Source organism: Mastigoproctus giganteus, chromosome 10, assembly GCF_048544385.1.
Source record: "Mastigoproctus giganteus isolate SK-2022 chromosome 10, ASM4854438v1, whole genome shotgun sequence".
NCBI lineage: Eukaryota > Metazoa > Arthropoda > Arachnida > Uropygi > Thelyphonidae > Mastigoproctus > Mastigoproctus giganteus.
Genome location: NC_143584.1, coordinates 88,366,218 through 88,392,915, shown reverse-complemented (window position 1 = coordinate 88,392,915; position 26,698 = coordinate 88,366,218). Strand labels below are relative to the sequence as shown.

At 37.4% G+C, this 26,698-nt stretch overlaps 1 protein-coding gene across 2 annotated transcripts in view; it reads left to right on the top strand.

The window, feature by feature from the left end:
- LOC150079140 (vacuolar protein sorting-associated protein 11 homolog) overlaps nucleotides 1-26,698 on the top strand; it is a 697,977-nt gene that overhangs the window by 185,795 nt on the left and 485,484 nt on the right. For both annotated transcript variants that reach the window (XM_090382204.1, XM_090382205.1), the window contains one exon: nucleotides 18,203-18,282. In XM_090382204.1, the coding sequence (XP_090238330.1) occupies nucleotides 18,203-18,282 (80 nt within the window). The remainder of the gene's footprint in view (nucleotides 1-18,202; nucleotides 18,283-26,698) is intronic.

The following is a 26,698-nucleotide window of genomic DNA, read 5'->3' as shown; positions in this document are numbered from 1 at the left end:
TATACAATACGAAATTAAATTATAATAAAGAATATGTAATATTTACTCACCTTTTTGACAGTGTAGTTGAAGAGTATTTTGCTGTGACCATAGTGGCAGTAGTGCAGTAGTCGTTATTCAGTATCTGAAGGTAGAGGTGAAGAGGAATCCTCAGCTTCAGATTCTTCTGAAATGTTCACAAATGGAGGCACTGTCATCTGTTTGCTTGTAGACGGTTGAGATGTACAAACAGTTGGAGGTGAAATAGGAGTGGGAGTCGGTGAAGTTCACTTAAAGAAAGCATGCAGCTTCAGTTGTTTGCCACTCTGACCTTGTTTCTTAATAATGATCACCCTGAACTGCTGAAAACATTCAGTAAGGGACAATTTCAGGGTCAGAAGATGTCCCTATGTAGTGGATGGCGATGTCCATGAGATTGCTCATTTCAGACAGTGTAAGCTGTGCTGATGTAATTTGCTCTTCCTCAATGTCTTCTTCTCCTGCCTTGCCATATTGAACCTCGTCCACAATTTCTTCTTCAGTGAGGACTTGGTAGCCAGGATCACCTTCATTATTTTCAAGCCATTTCAGAACATCATCTTCGGTTGTTTCCCGGTTGCCAGCATTTACAAGGGTGCACCAAAAGTCATTTCCCTCAAATACTTCAAAATCCAAATCTGGTTCAATATTGTACAATAACTTCTTCCAACCATTTGCCCAAGTTGTAGTCTTCATCTCCTTCCAAGCAGCTGCAAAGTTAAAGAGTGCAGCCTTAATGTTGTAAGCTCGTAGATTCTGAAGTGTCCTGTCTCCTCTTGTGTCTTCTTCTGCATCTTCTTCATCCTCCAGTGCAACCATTACTTCTTCCAAAAAGTTCTTCTTATACAGCTTCTTGCAGGCTGCAATTATTCCTTGGTCCATTGGCTGAATAACTGAAGTTGTGTTAGGAAGTAAAAAAAGACATTTAATTCTGCCATCTTTACTAACTAACTTCTCAGCACTAGGATGAGCAGGGGCATTGTCAAGAAGCAACAATGCCTTTACATTATTGGGGGAAATTTTCAGAACATCTGTCTGGAAGTGCCTCACATCAGGGAAAAAGTGGTTGAAGAACCAGTTGTAAAAAATCTCTGAAGTAAATCACACATTCTTTGAGCTGGTGTAAATAACAAGCAATTGATTCATAATGTCTTTAAGAGTGTGTGGTTTCTTTGATTTCCTTACCACCGTGGGCTTCAGGTGATGCAAGCCATCAGCATTTGCACAAAGTAAGGCAGAAATTCGCTCCTTACTTAACTTGTGACCAGGAGTGCTGTGCTCATGTTTGTAGGTTAGCATATTTTCAGGAACAGCATGATAGAACAGGCCAGTTTCATGCATTGTAAACCTGTGATAAAATAGGGATCTCAGATTTAACAAGTTCATTTATGAGTTTTCTAAATGGCTCAACTTGTGAAGTGTCTGCACTTAAAGATTCACCACAGGTTTCCTTGTTCACAATGCCATGCCTTTTCTAAAATGCCACACCCACCCATCACTTGCCTTAACATTAAGTCCCATGTGTTTTCCAAGAGTTTCACATGCAAATTTCAACTCAAAACTTCGTACATTAACACCACTATATATCTGTTGAACATACGACTTATACACAGCTGCTTCTAAGTTTTATCTTGTGCAACTTTCATATGTTTTCTACTCCCTGCTGTTGAACCACATTTAGAGCTGTCAACACTGTATTTTAAAGAAAAATGTTGCAATTTGGCCTTTGATTTACAGATATCAGAAACAGTTTGTTTTTTTACGCCGTAAATTATACAAACATGTGCTACTGAGATGCCTTGTTCTAATTTCTCAATTAGCTCTAATTTCTGTGCCACATTTAACTTATGGCACATTTTGGCCTATGCTGCTCTTGTGCCCTTAAATCCAATACCAGTACATTTAAGTTCACATGCTTTCTTTTAACTCCTCTATCACTTGATGACATCCATTTTAAATTGTAAGGATTGCAAAATTATTTAATAAATAAAGTCACAATTCAGAAATCACAGAAACACTCTGTATACAACCTGACAGCACAATAGCTTGAGGCAGAATGAGACTGAAACAAAGCGAGTCGGTAGACCTGCAGTTTAGTGTCCCAAGTCACTTTCAGCTCGCAAGTCACTCTTGCACTTATCTGTTATCTGGGAAAACAGCTATTTGAACATGTTTTAAGAAAGAATAAAAAAAAAATTTCTTGAATTTGATTATAAAAATAAAAATAGGTAATTATCAAAACAATGATGGAAATAGGTAATTATTATTAATTTTTAATTAATAATAACACTGAAGTTTTGTATAACCTAAAAAAATAATATGGTTGAGATTAATATGTACATTATGGTATTATTATTAGTCTGGTCCGTGAAATCCGTTATATCGGAGTCAATTAAATTGAGGGTTTACTGTACTATATTTTCATTTCAGTTGTTTCTTTTCTCTTGGTTTATCTTCTAATAAATAAAAATAAAAGAAAATACATAATGTTCTTATTATTGTTAGACAAGGCTTTTATAATTGTTTTTATTTATTTTTACTGTTTTCTTTTGTTTTATTATTTTTACTATTTTTGTTATTATTTTTTATTATTGTTAGTTTTATGAGGTGTGGCAATAAAGTTCCCAGACTGGTGCTGTTGCAGTCATGTTCATTAAGTTTGAAAATAAACAGGTGTGATGTTGTAGTCCAAACTTCTCCAACAGATGGAGGTACAGAGATTGTCCAGTAGGCTGACAGGTTGCAAGTAATAACCAGTCCTGTTTGTAGTATTCTGTCTCACGATTCTGCAATGGAGCAACAAATGAATATCAAATTTTGCTTTAAACTGGGAAAATCTGCACCAGAAACACAAGCAATGTTAAAAACTGTGGTGATGAAATGTTCTCAAGTTGTGCCAGTGTGCTTGAATGGTAAAAGCTATTCAGAGACTGACGTCAGAATGTTTGCAACGACACAAGAAGTGCGCATCCTTCAACCTCTTGAAATGAGAACAGAGTTGAACAAGTTCAGGAAATTGTGGCAAGATATTGTCGTTTGACCCTCAGAATGATGGCTGATGAGTTGGATATGAATAAGGAGACAATTCATCAAATTCTGCATAAAGATTTTGGAAAATGGTACAAATGTGGTACAAATTCCGCAAAATTTGTACCACAACCTCATGGATGAGCAGAAGCAATGAAGAGTGTCATCATGTGAAGACTTCCAGACTGGTCAAGACAATCCTAAAATTTTCTCGACTGTCTTGCCACTAGAGACTGAGTGTTGGGTGTTTCAGTATGATTCAGAGACGAAGTGTCAGAGCATGCACTGACACTTCGTCTTAAAAATCATCACCAAGGCCCAAAACGTTTCATTTACGGAAGTCCAGGATGAAGACGATTCTGATCATGTTTTTTGAAAAACAGGTTGTGATTCACAAGGAATTTGTACCTGAAGGGGAGTAATTCAGCACTGCACTTTACATACATGTGCTTCAAAAACTATCGAAGTCCATTACCGGTGGCTGCAATTTTGAGAGAAAAGTAGCTGGTTCTTGTTGCATTACAATGTCCCTCCCATTCTGCACTTGTGAAGACATTCCTGAAAAAAACATGGCATAGTACAGATCAACCATCCACCCTGCTCTTCTGATCTTGCACCAGGGGACTACTTGCTCATACCTAAAGTGAAAACTACCATCATAAGAAAGAGATTTCAGGATGTTAAGGACATAAAAGAAAAATGTAACCACCCAACTGAATGACTGAACTCTTTGGACACAATTGCTGACTCTTTTCAGAAACTTTTAGAAGGGTGTAATAAGTGCATTCGGTCAGGTGGTTTACTTTGAATAAAATTATTTTTGGACTTCTTCATTTTGTCGTCTTTTTATTGCACTAGTCTGTGAACTTTATTGCCACACCTCGTATAAACCAAAAAAAAAAAAGTTTTGACACTTGACAGATCTCTTTACTTTTACACCTTGTTATTACAAACTATGGAAATTTAGGTCCCTTGAACTTTGTAATAACGAGATTCTACTGTATAATGCCAAAGATAATATGGTGATAAATCTTCTGACAGTTCAATTTTAGAAAAGAAAAATTCTTTTGTTTGTAAATTAAATGAGGATAAATTTTTATCCTCATTTAAACTAAACCCCTATTCCAACTGTAATAGATTATAAAGACTTTGACCTTCTGTTTGATGACCAATTTTTTCCTTCTTATTTTCCTATTATTCACGAACTCTGTACATAGAAAAATTTAGATACTAAGACAAAATTATTATTATTTTTTTTTATGAAAACCCCAAACATGAGAGTTATTAGAACCTATAGTACTTAGTATCATGCTTGAGTTAGAGTTTGAGAAGATGAAAGAAGATATTTGTTGACATTAGACTTGAACTTCTGTAGACTGTAATTTTCAGGAAATACGTATGAAAGAAGATTGTTCCAGAAATTGGCAGTTGAATGAATAAACAAGGAAGATGAAAAGTTGGTTCTGTGAGTTTGAAGTTGGACAGTAAATGGATGTTGGCTGGTGGTGGCATGTGTTCGGACTGTTTTGAAAGAAAGAGCTGGAATTATTGAAGCCAATTCAGAAGAACAGTGCCCATGGAATTATCTGTAGAAAAGGCATGCAGCAAAAACAGTACGTCTATGAGACAGCGAGTGGAGAGACTATGTTAGAGATGAGTCATTAATTAACCTAACTGCCCTCTTCTGAATGGAATCTAGAAGCCTGAGAGAGGTTTTAGGGGCACCACCTCAGATGTGGAAACAATATTCCATGGAAGGGCGGATTTGTGATTTGTACAGAGTGAACAGCTGTTTGGAAGAAAAGTAACGCCAAGAACGAAAGAGAAAACCAAGTTTTTTAGATGCAGAGGAAGCAATGTTTGTAATGTGCTTGTGCCGAGAGAGATTAGAATTCAGGGTAATCCCCAAAAGAGGTATATCATTTTGCCTAGAAATCGGAGTGTCACCAAAGATAAGCATAGGAGCAGAAGAATCCTTTTTGTGAGATATAAGAGAAGACCGAATTTTAGAAGGATTGAAATCAACTAAGTTGTCTTGCCCCACTGGAGAATTACCTGGAGATCGGCATTTAAGGAATTGGAAGCGGATATTCAAGAAGTTGAAGCTGATTGAGCAGTGCAAATTTTCTCAAAATGGAAAGTGGAATACAATGTGCTGTCATCAGCAAAACTATGGATAGGATTTCCAGTCAATGGAAGAAGGTCATTAATATACAAGAGGGAAAGAACTGAACCTTGGGGGACACCAGCATTAGTGGATAAGTTAGAAGACAGAGAGCCATCTACCATCACCCTCAGTGAGTGATCAGAGAGAAACTGGATAAACTTCTTCTTCTTCCTTCACGGATTAGACGATCTGCCCGGTTCTGACTGGATAACCAATTACAAAAACCAGTTGGCAAACCATAAGATGGAAGCTTGTTTAGAAGACCTTTATGCCAAACACGATCAAAAGCCTTTGAGATGTCAAGAGCAACTGCTGGTGTTTCACTGAACTTTTCCATTGAATTAGTCCATAAATGGGTAACATAAGCCAGAATATCACCAGTGGATTGACACTGATGGAATCCATACTGGCGATCGTTGATCAGATGGAAGGTTTCTAGATAGTTTGAGTTGGCTGTTAATTGATTTCTCCATTACTTTAGAAAGAGTAGAAGTAATTGCAATGGAACGATAATTGGACGGGAGGGATTTGTCACCCTTTTTTATGAACTGGCTGGATGTGACGAAATTTTCCAAGCAGAAGGAAAAACAACTTTGGAATAAGAAAGTGAAAAAAGGTGGCAAAGAACAGGAGTAAGTTCAGGAGCACAGGTTTTGAGAATAAGTGGAGAAATACCATCAGGACCTGGAGCTTTCTTTGCATCAGGATTCGTCAAAATCCTTCTGACATCCTTTTGACGGAAGGCCACAGGAGGCATTGAATGGAGTGCGTTGGGAATGGTGGGAGGTGTTTTACCAAGATCATTAATACATGAGTTGGAAGAAAAATGGGGTGCTAGCAGGTCAGCTTTATCCTTGGCTGAAGTGACAACAGGACCATCTGGTTTGGACAGAGGTGGAAGCAGAGATGGCCAAAAGTTGCGGCCAATAGCTTTGGCAAGAGACCAGAATGCTCGGCTACCATTAGGGCAAGAAGCAAGTTTTCTACTCTTAGCCTGTTCAAATTCTAATTTGGACTGATTATTAACTGCTTTACAATTGTTGCGAGCTTTGATGTAGGCAGAAAATGAAACTAAAGGATTAGAAACAAGACAATTACGGTATGCAGCATTCTTCTCTTGAACAGCCTTAGCACATATATTGGAAAACCAAGGTTTAGATAAAGGACGAGATTTTGAAGTGGAGTGTGCGATAAAGGATTCCATTCTTGCAAGTATAATTTCACTGACACGATCTAAGCAAACGTTGACATCAGAAGTTTTGAAACAGTAATCCGACTAAGGAAAAGAAGAAAAGAAATCTTGCAGGTCATCCCATTTTGCATTCTTGTAATGCCAAACAATACAAGCTTGCGAATAGCCATAAGATAAAGGCTCCATTGGAGAAGAGACAATCACCAAGTTGTGATCTGAAGACCACTCACTGGGACAGTGTGCTTAGAAGGGTTGTTTGTGAGAAAAAGATCAAGCATGTTGGCTGTATGGTTAGGATTGTCCGGTATCCTTGTAGATAAATGAACAATCTGTGCAAGGTCATTAGTAATTGCAAAAGCCTGAGAACACGGAAGCCAGCTGGGGTTGTGAACATTAAAATCACCAAGGAAAATTACCTCACTGTTAGGAAAGTTGGACTGGAGAAAGTCAAGTTGCAAAGAAAGGAAGTCAAAGAGCTCCAAGTGATAAGTGGAGTTGGGAGAACGGTAGAGACAACAGATGAATTTGAACCAATGAGGTAAAGAAGTTTTAAGCCAGAGAAGATTGAAAAGAGGAGATTCCAAATTACCAAGTCTCTGACAGGGAATATCGGAACGGACATATGCACAAGTACTACCTTTGAGGCGAAAGGAATCATACAGCGAATAATTTGGGTAACTGAGATGAGCAGTAGTTGAATCAACCGATAACTGAGATTCTGTTAGAAAAAGTACATGGGGTTTGGCAGACTGCAAGTGGAAATGGACGTCGTTGAGATTAGAATTGAGACCACGTATATTTGTGAAATGAACTAGGAAGTGTTTGGGAGGTTTAGATCGTTTCGCAGATAAGCTTACTCTATTAGTTTGACAATTCTTGGTGTATTCAATGGTAAGAAAAAGTGGGTGGGACATGCTGTATGAAATTTTTGGATATGGCGTACACATGGTAAGAAATACCCAGATCCTTGACATAACGTGACCTCGACAATGCCCCCCACATACACACTACTCGGACTCCCTCCAGTCACTATCTGGCAGAGTAGAGGTAGCAAGATTATACACTAGCTGAACCGGAAGCCTCCTAAAGAGTTACCAATAGGTTCGGTCCGGTGTACTAACTGGCGACCGATCTGCGAACACCGTTTTAGAGCTGTGCCATCGACATGTAAGGAAGATTGGATCTCGCCACGATGTTCATCATAACCTCAAAAGTCAACAGTCATACTGCATGATGTTTTAAATGAATCATGAGCAAAAATCTAAACAAAATAGATTAACAGCAGCTGCAAGCTGTGTCGTAAATGATTTCTGCTTTGCTTCTATTGGGACACACAATAAGGTATATCAGAGATTCCTAGGCCTAATCAGGTTCATCATGTGACAAGCATGTTGGCTGTGTTAGCATGACTAAAAGCAAAAAACAGTGTGTATACACTAATTCTAGGAGAATAGTAAAAAAATTGGATGAATTTGAAGTACTGGGTAAGTGAGCCAGTGTAGACATTCTAGGGATATCAGAAACATGCTGTCATTCAGACATAAGTGATGTGGAATTTGAATATGGTAAGTGCAATGTGTACAGGAAAAATGGAAGGGTGGGGAAGGGAAATGCTCTTGGTGAAGGAGCATATATGACAATGAGGCAGAATCTAGGACAGTGCACCCAGATAATGTGGATGACCAATGCAATGTTGAGTCAGTTTACTGTGACCTAAGCATTGGGAAAACTAAAATGAGAATAGGATTCTGCAATAATAGCAGGATGACTGCGGTGATTATAATGAACAAATACACAGTCAGGTAAAGTGGGCCAGTTGATCAGACTGTTTTATAATGGGAGACTTCTAGTTTCTAGATATCGATTGAAGCTTGTGGGTTAGTCAATTGAAACATATCGATTGAAACATGTGGTTTAGTCGGAAAATTGTAATTTTCCGACTAAACCACATGTGTAATTTTCTGGGTTTATTGATTTGATTATCAGCACTGACTCATCACGCGTTTAAAATAACCAGATAAAAGAACTACTAGGTGATAGTGATCATAATATATTGATGTGGGATATACTTAAGATATAACTACTATTAAGGTAAGTGGAAGGGATTTTGCTTTCATAAAGGTGACTGCAGTGGTCTTATTTTAAAATTTCTTTAATTTGGACCAACTTACCCCAGGTACTCACATCTGGTGAGTATGAGCTTGGCACACCCAGAGTCCTGAGCTGACACTCTCTCTCTCTCTCTCTTTAAGGTAACTCAGGAATTTTTTTGGCTGGTGCAGCATAAGCTTCAGGCTTCCTTGCACCATATGGCTAATAATAATAAACTGATGATGCTAAATGCTAAGTGTTAGTTGTCTGACGGCACCAGGGGTTCCCCCATCTCCACTAAATGCTAAATGGGAGGCATTCTGGAAAGTAGTAGTAATTGGAGGCATGTGATGCAAGAATCAAGCGTATGAGCTTATGTAGCATCAGCCAAAAAAAAAAAAAAAAAAATTTCACGCATCCATTCCCTCTAAATGTTTGTCCAGTTCCTCCTTGAATTTATTTAAGCTATCAATGTCTACAACAACAGATGGAAATGTGTTCCAATAATCAACTATCTGCTAGCTAAAGGCAAATTCCTGCACATCTATTCTACAACTGTCTTTCTTCAATTTGAATCTGTGCCCCCTCAGGTTTGTAATCTGAGCAAGAGGAAAAATCTCATCAGCATTGAGCCTGCTCAATCCGTTCAAGGCCTTATACACCTCAACCAGATCGCCTCGCAGGTGACTGGTCTCTAGAAGCTGCAATTTGCAGAACTTAAGCCTTTCTTCATAAGAGCACCCTTTGTCCCCCCCTTCCCGTTCTTGTTGCGCTTCTCTGTACTTGTTCTAGCAACTCTACATCCTTCTTAAAATTAGGTTTCCAGATCTGTATGCAGGGCCGTCTTAACAGAATTGCAGGCTCTGGGCAAAGCAATGCACTTGCGCCCCACCCACTCATGCAAAGGAATAAAAAGGTAAACAGTCAATAAAATTAAACCTTTATTATTGCTACTTTCAACAAAATCAATGTTTAAACATAAAAAAAACAGCATGTGAAGCGAGGATTAATCAACAGAAACTTTTGAACATTATAAGCCTTGAAAAACACAAACATTTCAACATATAAATGATAATTAATTGGTAAACTGTACAGTATGAATTAATGAATTTTTTATTATTAATCAGCATAAATGTTTGTGAAATTTCTTTGTTGCGAATAGTTTTATAATTGGAATGAAGTTAATAGTCTTCAGGATATCATTTTCCATGCGCATGAGTGAAAGCCAGTTAGCATCAGCAATTTGCCTCCATTACCACGCTGCTCCAATTTGTGTAGTAGTCTTCCATGTTCAACAGTATCAAAAGCCTTTCTAAGATCCAAATATATGATACTTTTTATGATGTCTGACCAATTAATATGGTCAGACAAGACTTCCCTTTAACAAACCCATGCTGTGTCTGAGCTATAACTGAGGTCTTGTCTAGATGATCCTGCAATGCTTCTTTAACCAATGCCTCCATTAATTTCCCTGGAACAGAAGTTAAACTAACAGGTCTGTAATTACCTGTCTCCCTTTGACCCTCCTTTCTGGATTGGGGTCACATTTGCACATTTCCAGTCCATGGGTACCTCCCCTGAGTCCAAGGAAGCTCTCATAATTATGGCTAAGGGTTTGCTTACTTCTTTTGCTGCCTCCTTTAATATAACTGGATAGATTCCATCCACCCCAGGTGCCTTTCTTATGTTTATCTGCAACAATTTCTCCTTCACTTTACTCTCATTTATTACAAGATTATCTAGCTTACTGCCAGAGTTGAATACACCTCTGGCATTCCCCTTGCTGAATAACTCCTCATGTGTGAATGTCAATGCAAAATATTCATTTAATTTGTTAGCTACCTGAGCAATATCATCAACAGTTGAACCATCGATATCAAGTGGACCAATCTGATTCATCCCCTTCTTTCTAGAGTTTACATAAGTAAAGAACTCTTTGCTGTTTTTCTTTGCATCCTTTGTCAAAGATTTCTCGTAATCTGCCTTTGTCTGCCTAATCTCCTTTGTGACTTGGTTACAGACCAGCTTATATCTGTCATAGGCTTCTGTGTCACCTGTTAATGTATATGTATCTCATGCATTTTTCTTCTCTGCCACATGTCTAAATATTTCATCTGACATCCATTTAGGCCTAAATCTTGAACAATATTTCTAAGTTGGTATTAAAAGCTTAGTAGCTTCCAAGATTAATTATTTAAATGATTCTCATTTTGAATTTGCTGTTGGTAAGATCATCAGTTGGTCCCACCGTATAGAATTTAAATACTGTCTCAGACCACCGTTGTCACCTTTATGAAAGCAAAAACCCTTCCCTTTACTCCTGATGGTAGTTACCTCTTTGAATAAATTCCACTTCAGCACACTGTGATCACTGCCACCTAGTGCTTCCTTAATCTGCACATTCTTAATGCATGAAGAATCACTACTGATAATCAGATCAAGAGTATTACTCCCTCTAGTTGCTTCCCGCGTATCCTGCTGTAGAAAACAATCATCCAATAAATCCCCAAAAGCCTTGCTAGTGTGTGAGCAGTTCAAATGCTGCTGCCTCATTGTGCTGTGAAGATGATTCTTTATAAGTTTCAATTTTGAAAATGAGTGTTTCCCTCTACGGTTGGTCACCATCATGTACATGAACACTCTGAGTGCGATTTCAGCATTTGAAAATGCAGATTTCAAATTGCTTGAAATTAGTTTGCTGTACAATGCAGAGAGAGTTTCACATTTTTCAAGAACCAAGTAGTGCTTGAGATGCTTGCATTCATTTAGAAGGTCACCATAATCAAGGTCTTTGTCATACACATTATCCAGATGCTCACACTTTTTGTTTAGCTCATCACAACCAATTGTTCTTAATTAACTGAAGAAGGAAAACAGATTTCCAATCCATGAATAAACCTCTGCACGTTTTGACAGATATTGTGACAGTTCAAAGAGTCCAGAACAGGGAGGAATGTTTCCACCTTGAATATTTCACTTTTGTTTATAAGTATCTCCTCTCCTGATCTATCATATTTACTATGACGTTCCCGTTTCTTCACATCTCTATAATCTCAATCTGGACACCTACTTCTGGCCTTCAGTTCATGTTCGCTAAATTTGTCTCTAATTTCCTGAAGATAAATTTTCAAATACTCAAGAAGTTTCTTGGCAACAAGTATATCCATATCTTTAGACTGCAGGAACTTACTTGTTTTGTTAAATCTTTTGAGAATGTCGTTCCAAGAAATTTTCAGAAAGATTGTTTCTATGTTTTCCATTCTCTCACTTAATTCTTCTGCCTCTTGCCTTGTGTTCACTTCCTGATTAGTGTCAGCTGATAAAGAATCCAGTGCATCTTTAATTTTTTCGAAATCATGCAGAGCATGGGCAGCATCAAAATGTGATGACCACCTTGTGTCAGATAAACACTTGACCACAACATGATCTTTTCCTTAAGATGATGACAGAATATTCCATCGATGTGTAGAAGCCGAGAAAAAGGAATATAAATGCTGAACAAAGTCAAAGAAGGAGACAATCTGTAGAAAATACTCTGCTACTTTTACTCCTACTATGATCAGACTGTGTCCAGCCCAGGGGACATAGATGGCCAACTCATTCAGCTGACGAATCCGTGATTGCAATCCAGTATAGCATCCAGACATATTTGAGGCATTGTCATACGATTGACCACAGCATTTTGTTCTCATTCACAAAATCTATAAAAGTGTCTGCTAGATTCTGTGCTCCTTGAGAAAAGATTGGGATGAACTTGAGGAAACGCCTTGAATGTACCGGATGGTAAATGTCAGTTGATGAATGCGTGAGATATCTCAATCAATGTCTGGATTGGAATCCACACTTATTGAATGGTACATTGACTCTTTTATTTCTTCCAAAATGGCACAAAGAACATGTTGTCCCATTAAATCGATAAATTCCTTACAATGTTTGCCGATAGATACAATGGGTTCCCCTTTCCAGCATTTCCATATAGTTAGAGATGCTCTTCCAAAAAAGGGTCAGATTCATTCAACAGCTTTAGAATACCTAAAAAGCTTCCATTTTTTGTCGACCCTATAGTTTCATTCTCTCCACGAAATCCAAACCTCAGGAGACAAGAAAGCGAATGACAGAAATCACACGTGTGAACACTTTATGCCAGTACTCCTGCTTTGAGTGATGATGTTTGATTAATAAAGAATCTATGCATCCAGTTTCTTTATACCGAATCAAATATGCCATCAAGCACTTGCGATGTTCTTCTCTATTTTCATGTTCCACAAAAAAATTACTGTTTCCAATCATTAAATCTTGATTTAGCAAAGGGAGATTCTTTATTGGACAATAGGCGACATGCAAAGCAGTACAAACAACCTTGGGATGGTGAATAGAGTAACCATTTGCGTTTTACACATTCGCCATTCCACAGGTCACGTTTGAATACATTCTTTGATAAATACCTTGTCTGAGTCTGAGTTCTCTCTTTCTCTCCTCTGGCTCCTACGTATACTCGGCTTGAGTTTGAAAGGTTGCAGTCATGATTCTGACATGGTGTCAGCCCACTACGAATCCAGTAATCCACTGTATTAGTATTCTTAATGTTCCATAATCCGGAATCTGTGACGTGAATCATAGACTCGGGACACTCCTTTGTTGTTACAGATTCATGTATTTCTTCTTGTGGAACATTAGCATCAGGAGCAGATAATGGTGTGTCAAGAGCTGGATGATCGGATGCATGAGTGGATGTAGATGGCAATGCTCTATTTAGAGGAGCAATGCTAGTAGCTGCCATTGCACCTGGGCTAAACCAAGATGTTAACTTTGGAAGTTTGCTCATTTTCTGCTTCTCTTCTTCAGCTTGTTTCCTCTTCTGTGCTCCACTCATATAAGCGCTTCATTTCATCTGGAAAAATATAAATATTTTAAAATTTTTTTACAGACTGTATTGCTGTTTGGAAGTTAAAACATTAACAATTTATAATAAAATAATGATGGTATATCTCGAAGGCTCTTTTCCATGACTTAACTTTTTTCTAGCCCCTTTTTTTTTTCAGTTATTTTAGGAGTAAATTCAAACTGATAATCAACATCAATCAGTTGGTGATAAATTCACCATGGGCCCATAGAATCATGGGGCCCTGTGTGCCCATGCATTAAGACGGTACTTCTTGCACACAGTACTCAAGGTGTGGCCTGACCATTGCCTTATACAAAGGGATAATCACCTCCTTATCTGTACTTGCAAAATTCCTGTATATCATTGGCAAGACCCTATGACCCACTCTGGCAGCATGTCTGAACTGTTCAGAAAACTTCATATCTGACTGCACAATTACCTCTAGGTCTCTTTCATTCTCCACTACTCTGAGTGTAACATCACCCAGTTGGTACATTTCTCTGGGGTTACTGCTACCTATATGCATTACTTTGCACTTGTAAATGTTAAACTTCAGTTGCCACTTCTCAGCCCATTTGCCCAACTTTTCCAGATCCGGTTGCAGCAGCATACTGTTATTACCAACCCTGCCAACCTTTGTATCATCTACAAAAGCTTGATATACCTTCATCAATGTCATTGATAAATATACAAAACGACAATGGGTCCAATACCGAACCCTGAGAAACACCACTAATAATACTAGTCCACGTTGAGCAGTATCCATTGATTACCAATCTGTCTTCTCCCATTCAATCATCCTTTTATCCATTGTAGCAGCTAGCCCTTAATGCCATACTGCTCCAATTTGTACAGTAGCCTCCCATGTGCAACAGTATCCAAAGCTTTCCTGAAATCCAAGTATATGATATCAAAATTATTTTTTGCATCCAGTTCCTTTGTGGCCACTTCATAGTATTCAATCAAATTGGTCAGACAAGACTTCCCCTTAACAAACCCATGCTGTATTTGAATTATTACTGCTGTCTTGATTAGATAATCCTGCAATGCTTCTTTAACCCTTGACTCCATTATGTTCCCTGGAACAGTAGTCAAACTAACAGGTCTGTAATTACTCGTGTCACCCTTTGATCCCACTTTGTGAGTTGGAGATACATTTGCACATCTCCAGTCAGTGAGGAATTTCCCCGACTCCAAGGAAGCTCTCATAATTATGGTTAAGGGTTTGCTTACTTCCTTTGCCACCTCCTTTATTTAATATAACTTGATAGATCCCATCTACCCCAGGTGCCTTTCTTATGTTTAATTCAACAATTTCTCCTCCGCTTTGCTCTCGGTTATTACGGTCATTTAATTCCCTGTTAGAGTTTGATAAACACCCTCCCTCCTCCTTGAATAACTCCTCATGTGTGAATGTAGATGCAAAATACTTATTTAGTTTGGCAGCTATCTGAGAATGATCATCTGCAGTCAAACCATTGATATGAAGTGGACCAATCTGGTTCATCCCCTTCCTTCTAGAGTTTATATAAGTAAAGAAGTCTTTGCCAAAGATTCATCTTTGCTTGCCTAACCTCCTTTGTGACTTGATTACAGACTAGCTTGTATCTAACATAGGCTTCTGTGTTGCTTGACAAATTATGTGCATCCCATACATTTTTCTCTTCTCTGCTACGAGGCTCATTAGTCCATCTGACATCGATTTTGGGCCTAAACCTGAACAGTATTTCTTGGTTGGAACAAAAAGCTTAGTAGCTTCCAAAATTTCTTCCTTGAATGCATCCCATTTAGAATTTGCTGTTGGTAGCATCATCAGTTGTTCTCACTGTATAGAATTAAAAACTGTCTCAGACCCCTGTAGCCACCTTTACGAAAGCAAAAGCCCTTTCCTTTAGCCTTGATGGTAGTTACATCTTTATGTAATTCCCACATCAGTACACTTTGATCACTGCCACCTACTGGTTCCTTTATCTGTAAATTCTTAATGCATGAATAATCACTTCTGATAATCAGACCAAGAGTGTTACTCCCTTTTGTTGCTTCTTTAATATGCTGCTATAGAAAACAGTCATCGAATAAATCCAGAAAAGCCTTGCTAGTGTACGAGTGACCAACCCACAAGTTCCAGTCTATATCGGGAAGTTAAACTCCCCATTATAAGATGCTCTGATTTACTGGCTCATTCTATTTCTCTGTATTCATTGTACTCATTGGTCATTAGGCCTAGAACAAACTTCTACCCTCATTTTTGCTTTCCCAGTGCTTTCCCAGTCACACAAAACTGACTCAACATTGCACTGTCCATCTATGTCAACTGGATGCACTTCTTTAGATTTTGTGTTTCTTAACTAACAGCATAACCCCTCCTCCCTTCCTTTCCTGTTTATCCTTTCTGTACACATTGTACTCCCGAAATTCCAATTCTGCACCTCTTATATCTGAGTGACACCATGTCTCTGATATCCCGACAATATCCGCCTTGGATGTTTTAACCAGCACTTCAAATTCATAGAATTTATTTACTATACTCCTACCATTTGTTTTCTTGCTCCTGTTCTTACTTTTAGTTACTCTAACACAGCCCATGTATTTACTTGTTTCATGACTCCCAGCAGTTCCTGAAATCACCAGCAACTTGCTTCCCTGGCTGCTGCTCATTCCAATAGAAGCAGTGCAAGAATCATTTCCTCCTCTGCTTGCAGATACATCTACACCGATGAGCCAAAATATTATGACCACCTACCTAACATGATGTTAGTCCTCCACGTGCTGCCAAAATAGCTAATACCCAGCGAGTCATGGACCATACACGATTTCTAAATGTGTCTTGTGGCATCTGGTACCAACACGTAACCAGCAGATCCTTCAACTCCTGTAACGTCCATGGTTGAAACACCGAAGATCGGAGTTGCTGTTCCAACACTAACCACAGATGCTCGATGGAATTGATGTCTGGGGAATTTGGAGCCCAGGACAATGCGTGGAAGTCTTCTTCATGTTCCCCGAACCAGTCTCGAACAATCAGAGTAGTGTGGCATGGCGCATTATCTTGCTGAAAGATGGCACCACTAGAGGGGAAGACCGTCGTCATGAAAGGGTGTACGTGATTAGCAATGATGGTTAGGTAGGTGGTAGACATCACAGTGCCCGGCACATGGATGACTGGCCCCAGGGTATCCCAGCAGAACATTTCCCAAAGCATGACACCGCCACCAGGCACCATCACTTCCCCATGTAAATGACGCACACGTACCTGGCCGTCCACATAGTGCAATAGGAAACGTGATTCATCGGACCAGACGACCTTCTTCCAATCACTCAAGGCCCAGTTTCAATGCTCACGTGCCCATTGTAGGTGCTGTTGCCAGTGGACCGTGGTTAGCATGGGCACTCGGAGTGGCCTGCAGCTATGCAGCCCCATTTTTAGCAGGGTTTGATGTACTGTGTGTTGTGACACATTACTCCCGTCACCAGCATTCCAATTACCGGCGAGTTGCACCACAGTTGCCTTTTGTTGCCACGTACCATCCGGTAGAGCGTTTGCTCACCTTGAGCATCGATGAGCCGAGACCGTCCAACACCTTGCTAGTGGTTCATGGGTTTTCCCTCCTCAGACCACTCTCAGTAGGTACTAACTGAGGTACTAAAAAATTTTTTTTTTTTTTTTTTGGCTGGTGCAGCATAAGCCATAGGCTTTCTTGCACCATGCGGCCATTACTAATACTAATACTAACCATGAGCACCTCACCAGCCGTGCCATTTTGGTATGCTCTGACCCAGTTGTCTGGCCATTACAATTTAGCCTTTCTCAAACTCGCTTAAGTCAGCTGCCTTCCCATCTGAAGAACAAGAGTAACACTGATTAACAGAGCTCAGTATGAGGTGTTTTTTATACCGTGTCCCGACCCGTGCACGCAACTGTAGTTCACGTGCAGTTGCTTTGGTTTGCATAACAACTCGCTGGTCATAATGTTTTGGCTCATCAGTGTATTTTAAAGAAGCCATGAGAACTCTTGTGGAATCTTCCCGCTTGCTGATATGTAAGTAGCGGCTCAAATATTAATTTTTATTGTTTTTTTGTGTAGAAAGAGTTCTACAATTTTTCTTCTACCATTGATATGATTGAGTCCCTTGCCCCTAACTAAAGAGAGAGAGGATGAGGAGGTTATCCAAGTTTTATTGTAACAGCATATAACACTGGGGTTTTTGTTCAACCCATGGGCCTATTGCTGCCCACTCCTTCACATTGTGGGATTTGCGGCCACATAAGCAGCTTTCAGGTTTTATGCATCTCTCACCAGTTTAAAACTAGTATGTCACAAAGCAAATTTTACAGACTTTTGAAAACATCAAATTGTTTTTAATAATATAAAATTTTTCTGTATTGTTTCTAATGTTTACTGTATCTACCTCAGAATTTATCAGTATTATTATAACTATATAATAGCAGTGTTATTAGTATTACATAATAATTGATGATTTCTGTATTTAATTATGAAAACAGATAACCAAAATTAAATTCTGTGTTGAAAAATGTGTAATTAATGGCACGCTGTTTTGAGGTCTTGCTTGCCATGACAACCAATGCGACTTGGAATCTTCAACATTTTATCTGTTTTGGTCCTCAGCCAAAAAAAGGTTGGATTGCCCATGATATAACATAGCAGATGACATGTCAAGCATTCAGAATTTCTAGAAAAAAAATTTAAAAATATTTTTATACTTTAATAATTTTATCAACTCATATATCATTATGTAAAAAAAAAAAAAAAAAAATATATATATATATATATATATATATATATATATATATCAATTTCAGCTTATTCTGCTCCATTCCCAGCTGTTGAGAATGTGGTGTCTGAGTGGGGTTCTCTACTTGTGCTTTCAAAAGAAGGGAAAGTAAGATAATTTTGGATCTGTATTGAATTTTGTACATTTGGATTTAAATTAATATAACATATGAAGTGCTATCCAAAAGTTATGAGAATGGTCACATAAAATTAAAATGTGTAATTTGTCTGTGTAAATACAAATTCTATAGTAATGCAACCCTCCAGGTCATGCCAGTTGAGAATCATTGCACCATTACATTTAATCATACTGCTATAATAGCAAATAATTTTTCAGCTAGTAAGTGGTAAAAAAATTTTTATATAGTCCTAAAAAAAATTGTAATGTGGTGGCACATAATTTCTCACTATTTTAACTTATTGTTTATCATTTTATGTTGCATTAGTCACATGAAAAGCTTCTAATATAGGCTGGCAAAATATCTGCTAATTTGATTAAATGTGAAACTTCACTGCATAAAGCAGAACTGAATTGTATGTGATGTTGGTTGGTTGAAGAAGTATACAATAATGTATTGATTTTTATTTTTTTTTGAAATGAACCATTCAAAGAATTTGATCTTTTGCATTTTGTTTTATGCATAGTTAAAACACCTTCAGAAACATGGTGTTTTAACATCAGAGCCTTTGGAGAATGTTTTTTCAAAAGCATAATCATTTAGTTGGCTTCATGAAATTGTTTCTTATTTGTGACAGTCTGTGCCTGCTGCAGCACATTTTACCAGCATTTGGGAGGTGTCAGGATAGGTGTTACTTTTTTTTTTTGCATTGCACTAGTTAGTTCTGATGTGCTGAAAGCTAAAGGACATCTAATATGTGTATGTGTATTATTTGATTCAGTTCCATCAACTTTTTTCTCCAAATTCTGGAGAATTTTTTTCAATTCTGGCTCATGTAAGCTCACATTATCCTGAAACTCGTTGAAAGGATATGCCCCCCTATGCTGTTTCTTAAAACTATTCTAAATATAAAAATGAGTACTGTTACTTGTAAACAAATGCAATTGATAGTAGCTAACAGCATGTCTCTTTAAAATTTTATGCGAACATGTACATATACAGTCAAACTTGGTTATGATATTGGAATATGGCAGTTTGGCTGTAACATCACACTTTTGTCAGTTAAGAAAAATCTCTATATAAATTGTGCTATTTTGCCTAGTTTACAATGTTATTTGAAAATTGCATACTTGGATAACATTGAATATTCCAGTGAACTGACTAGCAATATATATTTGGCTTATAAGCTAATCCCTGTTTTTTCATTTTTCATGTTATGTAGTGGTGTATTACAGGAAAATCTCTATTAAGAACTATTTATTTATGAATTTTGTTATTTCTGCTCATTATTTTATTTGCTTTTGAAAGTTTACAGTTACATTTTATTATACCGTGCAGTCACTGCTTTGTACACTATATAAGGGAGCTGCATACACTTACTGCTTCCTATGAAGGATGCAGTAAGTATATGCAGCTCCCTTACTTAGAAAGTTGTGAAACCAAAACCTAGACATAGGTGACAGTGACATCACTATTATTGATGTTATATGTGTAAGTGGGATGCAGTGGCAAAACTATAAATTCTTCCCCGTCTCATTCTTTGTGGCCTTTTCAGTTATTGTGCTACAAATTGGTTTCTTTGTAAACAGTGCTTCAATATGGAAGTGCACTTGCTCTAAGAAATTGACAACCTTGAAAATTTACTTTTCAAGAGTGAACTTTCAAGAATTTAGTATCACCTAATGTGTAGTTACTCTCTGCTCAAGAATATTGTTTTTGTTTTGAATTCCAATCAGTTTGCATAATTCTATTGCAGAGATTAAAATGTGGTTTTTACACCATAGAGTACTTTTAAAATGAATGCCAAGCAAAAAATTTTAAATGTTGATCATAAAGTAAAAGTTATTAGAGAAATAGAAAATGGAAAGAAGAAATGTGTTGCTGCTAATGAATTAAACTTATTGAACTCAACAATGGGTATAGTTTGTAATTCAAAACAAAAAAATTATGGCAACATTTTTGAAAAGAATTGTAGCAAATGAAATGCATATATAAATCAAAACATTCTGATCACAGGGAGGCTCTTTCAATATGATTTAATAGCAAAGGAGTGAAAATATCACCTTTAATGATTAAAGCCAAACATTTGCCAAATTATTTGGGATCGAGAACCTTGTTTGTTCCACTGGTTGAATAGATTGATTTAAATATGTTTTGGAAAAGTCACAAGTGAAGAAAAAAGATATGAACAATACAACTGTTCTGCAGTGGTTAAATTCGGTATGAGACAAAGACATTTTTAATGAGGTTACGGCAGGACTCTTTTTTTTAAATTAACTCTTGACAGAATATTAAAATTCAAGGTTGAAAAATGCACAGATGGTAAACTTTCAAGAGATCATATCACAGTTCTCATTTGTGCTAATTTGAATGGCACAGTTTTCTGTGCCGTTTAAAGAAATGTCCGTGATAGGAAAATTTAAAAATCCACAGTGTTTCAAAAACATTAAAATCTTACCTGTTCGATAAAAAAAAAAATAATAAAATAAATAAAAAAAAAAAAAAAAAAGGCTTGGATGATATTGGCCTTGTTTGAATCTGAGTTTTGTGTGGTGCACAAAGTGGATGAAATCAAGATAAAAAAACATGAAAGTTGTGTTTCTTTGAGCAAACACAACAAAGCTTGAAATCCATGGATCAAGAGGTAATATCAAATCTCATTTTCAAAAATCGATTTTTACTACAATGATTGCTTCTCTTGAAAGGGAGAAAGGCTTTACAGTAACATTTACTTGATGTAGTTAGAAAGTGTAGGAAAGGTTTGGAACAGAGTATCTGAGAGGACTATCTGTAATGTGTTTCTTAGTGTAGAATTTAGCAATAAATCCTAATGCTGATTCTGTTGAAACTTTGCTAAGAAGACTTGCCTTTATCAAAATGGATTTGAAAAATAATCATGTGGATTTAAATCAGTATGATTTAGATGATTATGCTATGGCTGATGATGACATAATCACGTCGCAAATTTTAACAGATGATAACGCTATTGACAAAGTGAGGAATTAAATAGGTGAGCAAAATGGGGGATGAGGAATCTGAAAGTTCAGACTATTGGTGAGAAACTTCAAGCAGCTAAGCTTTTGTTTGAATTGTTTTTGTACAGACAGAAGCCAATTATAATAAGAGATTGCAAAGATTGAACATGATTAGGAACAGTGCTTTTGGTCAGATAAATACACACACACACACACACACACACACACACACACACACACACACACAATACAAAAAAAAAAAACATAGATGGATATTTAATTAATAAATGGCTTTATTTTTATAAGGCCCAGTGAATTACGTAAAAATTACTTTTAATTCATTTAACCTCATCTAATAATATGAGGTTAAATGAATTATAACTAATAGCATAGAAAAGATGCAAAAAATATAGAAATAAATAAATGATCATAAACCAGGTGAATGAAATTTTACCAAACTTGCACAAAGTATTTCAATTCACTAGACAGTTTAATGCAAGTTTGGTAAAATTTCTTACCAAGTTTTAATTTGGTAACATTTTAATTTTTAATTTTGCACATCTAAACTGAATGATAATCAGTGACAGTTTAGAAATCAAACTGTGATTTTGTACATCTAAACTGGTATTTGAATTCAAGGATGTTTAAATATAATGGTAGACAATGTTGCTGAGGCACCAGTTCAGTTCTTTCCACCCTGGAATGTCCATTGTCCATCTTCCAACTTATGACTTCTCTCTTTCTTTCAAGGTCTGGTAGAAGGCTAACACACACACACACACCACCAGCTGTCTACAAGCAACTCTTTGTATCATATCATGTGCAATATTCCGACTTCCTACCAGTGTACTCAGATGGCTCCAAGGCGTATGTGGGATCAGCTATTGTCCTCTCACACAAAATAGTATCCAAGAAACTAGCATATATACTGTAGAGATGCATGAATATACTGCAGAGATGCATAGAAATAGCCCTCAATCCCATTAAAGATGGTGGTTACCAAAGATGTGTGATATATACTGATTCATCAAGCATGCATTACAGCAGGTTCTATTATTGGTTGGGTATAACCGTTATCCAGTACTGTCCTGGAATCAGCAGATTGTATTTTCTTTCATTGAACCAGAATCTGACATCTGCTTCTGCTGATCCCAAGCCACATTGGGATCAGGGAAAATGAATTAGCTGAAACCGCCACAAAATCAGCCATTTTCCTCAGTAATCATTGGTCTGTCCCCTGTATAGGCTACAGGCAAATAATACACACCAAAGTATATTCCCAGTGGCAAGATTGTTGGCATGGACAGGTCACAAATAAACTACACAAGATTAAGCCTGTAATCAAGCAATGGCAGTCCGGTTTATGCAGGGTCTGAAGAGAGGAAGTTGTTCTTGCTCGGCTCTGTATAGTTTCACAATCACCTGACACTAATTTCTGCTGAGGTCGGATGATCCATCCTATGTGTGAGAACTGTGAAATTCAATATTCAATACAAGAGAATTGATCTTGGAGTTGTGAGGAACCCCTGGTGCCACTTGACCCTAAACACTATGTACTATAGCTGTAATCATGTTCAGAACATTTTTATGCCAAATGAGTTTCATTCTTAACACATTTAATGTGAGAGAACCCATTCAATATGCCGAAATTTTCAGAATGTTGAAAAAAAAATCAACATTCTGACATCCCGGTATTCCAAAAATTTGTACATAATGGTTGAAAATTAAAAGTTTGGAAATTATTGCTGAAAATGGACCTTTGTGCTGAGCTGTAAATCAACAAATCTTAAAATTTTATAAAAAGTTTATTCCTGTATCTAAACTAAAATCAACACAAGCAAAGGACAATTAAAACCGTGTGCAAGTCTATAAACAAAAACAAAGCATTTGATGAGAGTACCAACCCTGGGTAGTTTTTAATTTCATGTGCTTTATGTTTATGGCACTTTATGGTGACTACTGAAGAATGACTTGTCATAGGTATTATGACAAAGCACTTAGGTGCATTTTGAATGCATATATGTATTCAAAATGCATTCAATATGCATGTTACTCCTAGCGCTGTTTAAAATTTAAATAAACTTCCAATATTCTTGCTGTGTGTACACTATACCCAAAAATTTCATCAATTCATATGCATCCCCCGAAACACTTTTTCTTTATCTACAGAATGCATCATGAGTAGATGAACTAAAAGAACAAGTTTGTCTGCAAAAAGATCTATAACTCACAAAAACATGTGTAAAGCAGTGAATAATTACAGTGTCGGAATAATTCTATTTTATGTACTGCATGCATCCGTAAACAAATACAGCCAGGCCTCGCATAACGCAAGTTCGATTAACGCGATTTTCAGTTAATGCTATTTGAAAAATTATACCCTTTTCACTTTACACAATGCAAATTTCCAGTTAATGCGATCTTTTTTTTTTTTTTTTATGTGATAGTTGAAAAGGATTTGAATCGCGCTTTAAGCTTACCGCAAGTCGTACGGTCAATAAACAAACGTTTGCCTGCTGCCCGCCTCGGTGTGTTCCATCAACCATCGGAAGAAGACATGTTACTTGTTTGTCTCCTGCTAATAAAGTCAATGCACGCGTGCATAAAAATTCAAATTTTTAAATGAGCCAGATGAAAATGTTACCATGAAGGAGATAACAGTAAAAGAACTAAATGAAATCTTTCGTATCGCAGAGAACCTCAAACTAAAGGTTTGAGGTTTTCTGCGATATTTATTTCGCCAGGGCCCAGAGAAGAAGATTGTTGTCGGCTATCGGAAATTGACTGATGAAAAGAGAAAGTCAACACTGTTCAAATATTTCTGCAACAGTCATTTCTTCATTGTGTATTTTATGTCAGAGGTTCCCAAACTTTCTCGGTTCACGGTGCCCTTAGTGTCTCAGTAATTTTTTCAAGGCGCACCCAGACCAAAAGAAATACCTAACAGTTCCATTTAGTAGTTAGGTCCAAACAATTTAATAAGGAATGCTGAAACTGTGAACTACCTTGAGATAGCAGTTTGCGTGGTGTCCAACAGATGTCGAGTATCACTGTGTTTCCCTCGAAAGTTTAAAATATTCTGCGGCGTGCAGTTTGAGAACCGCTGTTTTATACAATAAACATTTAATTCCATAATTATTTTCATTATCTTTTACATTGTATACAGTTAAAAATTTATTTAAAGGGTAGTTTTAAAATTCTTTATGGACATTCCAGAAGGTCAAGGACCAATTATAATTTTTTCCTATTGATTATTATATTCGATTAAAGCGTTTCCATTTTGCGCGATGCGTTTGCTGGACGAACTAATTGCGTTTATCGAGGTCAGCCTGTAAGACAGTAATGCAAGAAAATTTTCACCCACTTTCACTTCTTCAAAACATTAATATGAGCTGACTGCAATCTACAGCATTATTTAATAAGTCCTAAATAAATGTGTTACCAATATATGCATGCTACTGAGTAAGAGCTAAAGAAATTTTTGCTGATGCTGTCGAGGCAGTGTTAGGTGGGTCGGAAAACTGCTAGTTGGGGGGGATACAAGGACTAATAGATTAACAGTAGCCACTGGCAGAGGTGGAAGTGATTCTTGCACTGCTTCTATTGAAATGAGCAGAAGCCTGAAAAACGAGATGCAGGATATTTCAGAGACTGCTGGGAGTCATTGCGGTACAAGTAAACACATGGGTTGTGTTAGGGTAGCTAAGAATAGAAACAGGTGCATGTATACCTGCGTGTACACCAGTGCTAGGAGTTTGGTAAATAAATTTGATAAATTTGAGGTATTGCTCAAAACATCAAAGGCAGATATTGTTGGGATATCAGAGACGTGGTGTCACATAGATATAAGTAATGCGGAACTGGAATTTGGGGAATACAATGTGTATAGAAAGGATATACAGGACAGGAGGGGAGGAGGGGTTATGCTATTAGTTAAGAAACACATAAAGTCCAAGGAAGTGAAGCCAGTCGACATCGATGGACAGGGCAGTGTCGAGTCAGTTTGGTGTGACATAAGCATAGGGAAATCAAAATTGAGAGTAGGAGTGTGCTATAGGCCTAATGACTCTGATGAGTATAATAAGATATTGTACAGGGAAATAGAGTGGGCCAGTAAATCAGAGAGTCTTATAATGGGAGATTTTAATTTCCCAGATATTGACTGGAATTTGTGGTTTGGTCACTCGCACACTAGCAAGGCTTTTGTGGATTTATTGGATGATTGTTTTCTACATCAGCATGTTCGTGAGGCAACAAGAGGGAGCAATACTCTTGATTTGATTATCAGTAGTGATTCTTCATGCATTAAGAATCTGCAGATAAATGAACCACTAGGTGGCAGTGATCACAGTGTGTTGAAGTGGGATTTACTCAAGGAGGTAACTACCATCAGAGGTAAAGGGAAGGGTTTTTGTTTTCGTAAAGGCGACTATGATGGTCTGAGACAGTATTTAAATTCTATACAGTGGGACCAACTGATGATGTTACCAACAGCAAACTCAAAATGGGAAGCATTCAAGGAACTAATCTTGGAGGCTACCAGGCTTTACATACCAACTAAGAAATATTGTTCAAGGTTTAGGCCTAAATGGTTGTCAGATGAACTAATGAGACATGTGGCAGAGAAGAAAAATGCATGGGATACATACAAATTAATGGGTGACATGGAAGCCTATGATAGATATAAGTTGGTCTGTAACCAAGTCACAAAGGAGATTAGGCAGGCAAAGGCAGACTACGAAAAATCCTTGGCAAAGGATGCAAAGAAAAACAGAAAAGAGTTCTTTACATATTTAAACTCAAGAAGGAAAGGGATGAATCAGATTGGTCTACTGGATATTGATGGTTCAACAGTTGAGGATCCTGCTCAGATGGCTAACAATCTAAACGAGTATTTTGCATCTACATTCATGCATGAGGAGTTATTCAGGAAGGAGAATGATGTAGGTAAAGTAAACATTGGCAGTGAGCTGGATGATTTTGTAATAACTGAGAGGAAAGTGGAGGAGAGATTGTTGAGAATAAACATAAAAAAGGCACCTGGGGTAGATGGGATCTATCCAGTTATATTAAAGGAGGCAGCAAAGGAAGTAAGCAAACCCCTAGCCATAATTATGAGAGCTTCTTTGGACTCAGGGGAGGTACCCATAGACTGGAGATGTGCAAATGTAACCCCAATTCACAAAGGAGGATCAAAGGCTGACACAAGTAATTATAGACCTGTTAGTTTAACTTCTGTTCCAGGTAAATTAATGGAGGCACTGGTTAAAGAAGCACTGCAGGATCATCTAGACAAGAATTCAGTTATAGCTCAGACGCAGCATGGTTTTGTTAAGGGCAGGTCTTGCCTGACCAATTTGATTGGATACTATGATGTAGTCACAAAAGAACTGGATGCAGGGAATAACTTTGATATTATATATTTGGATCT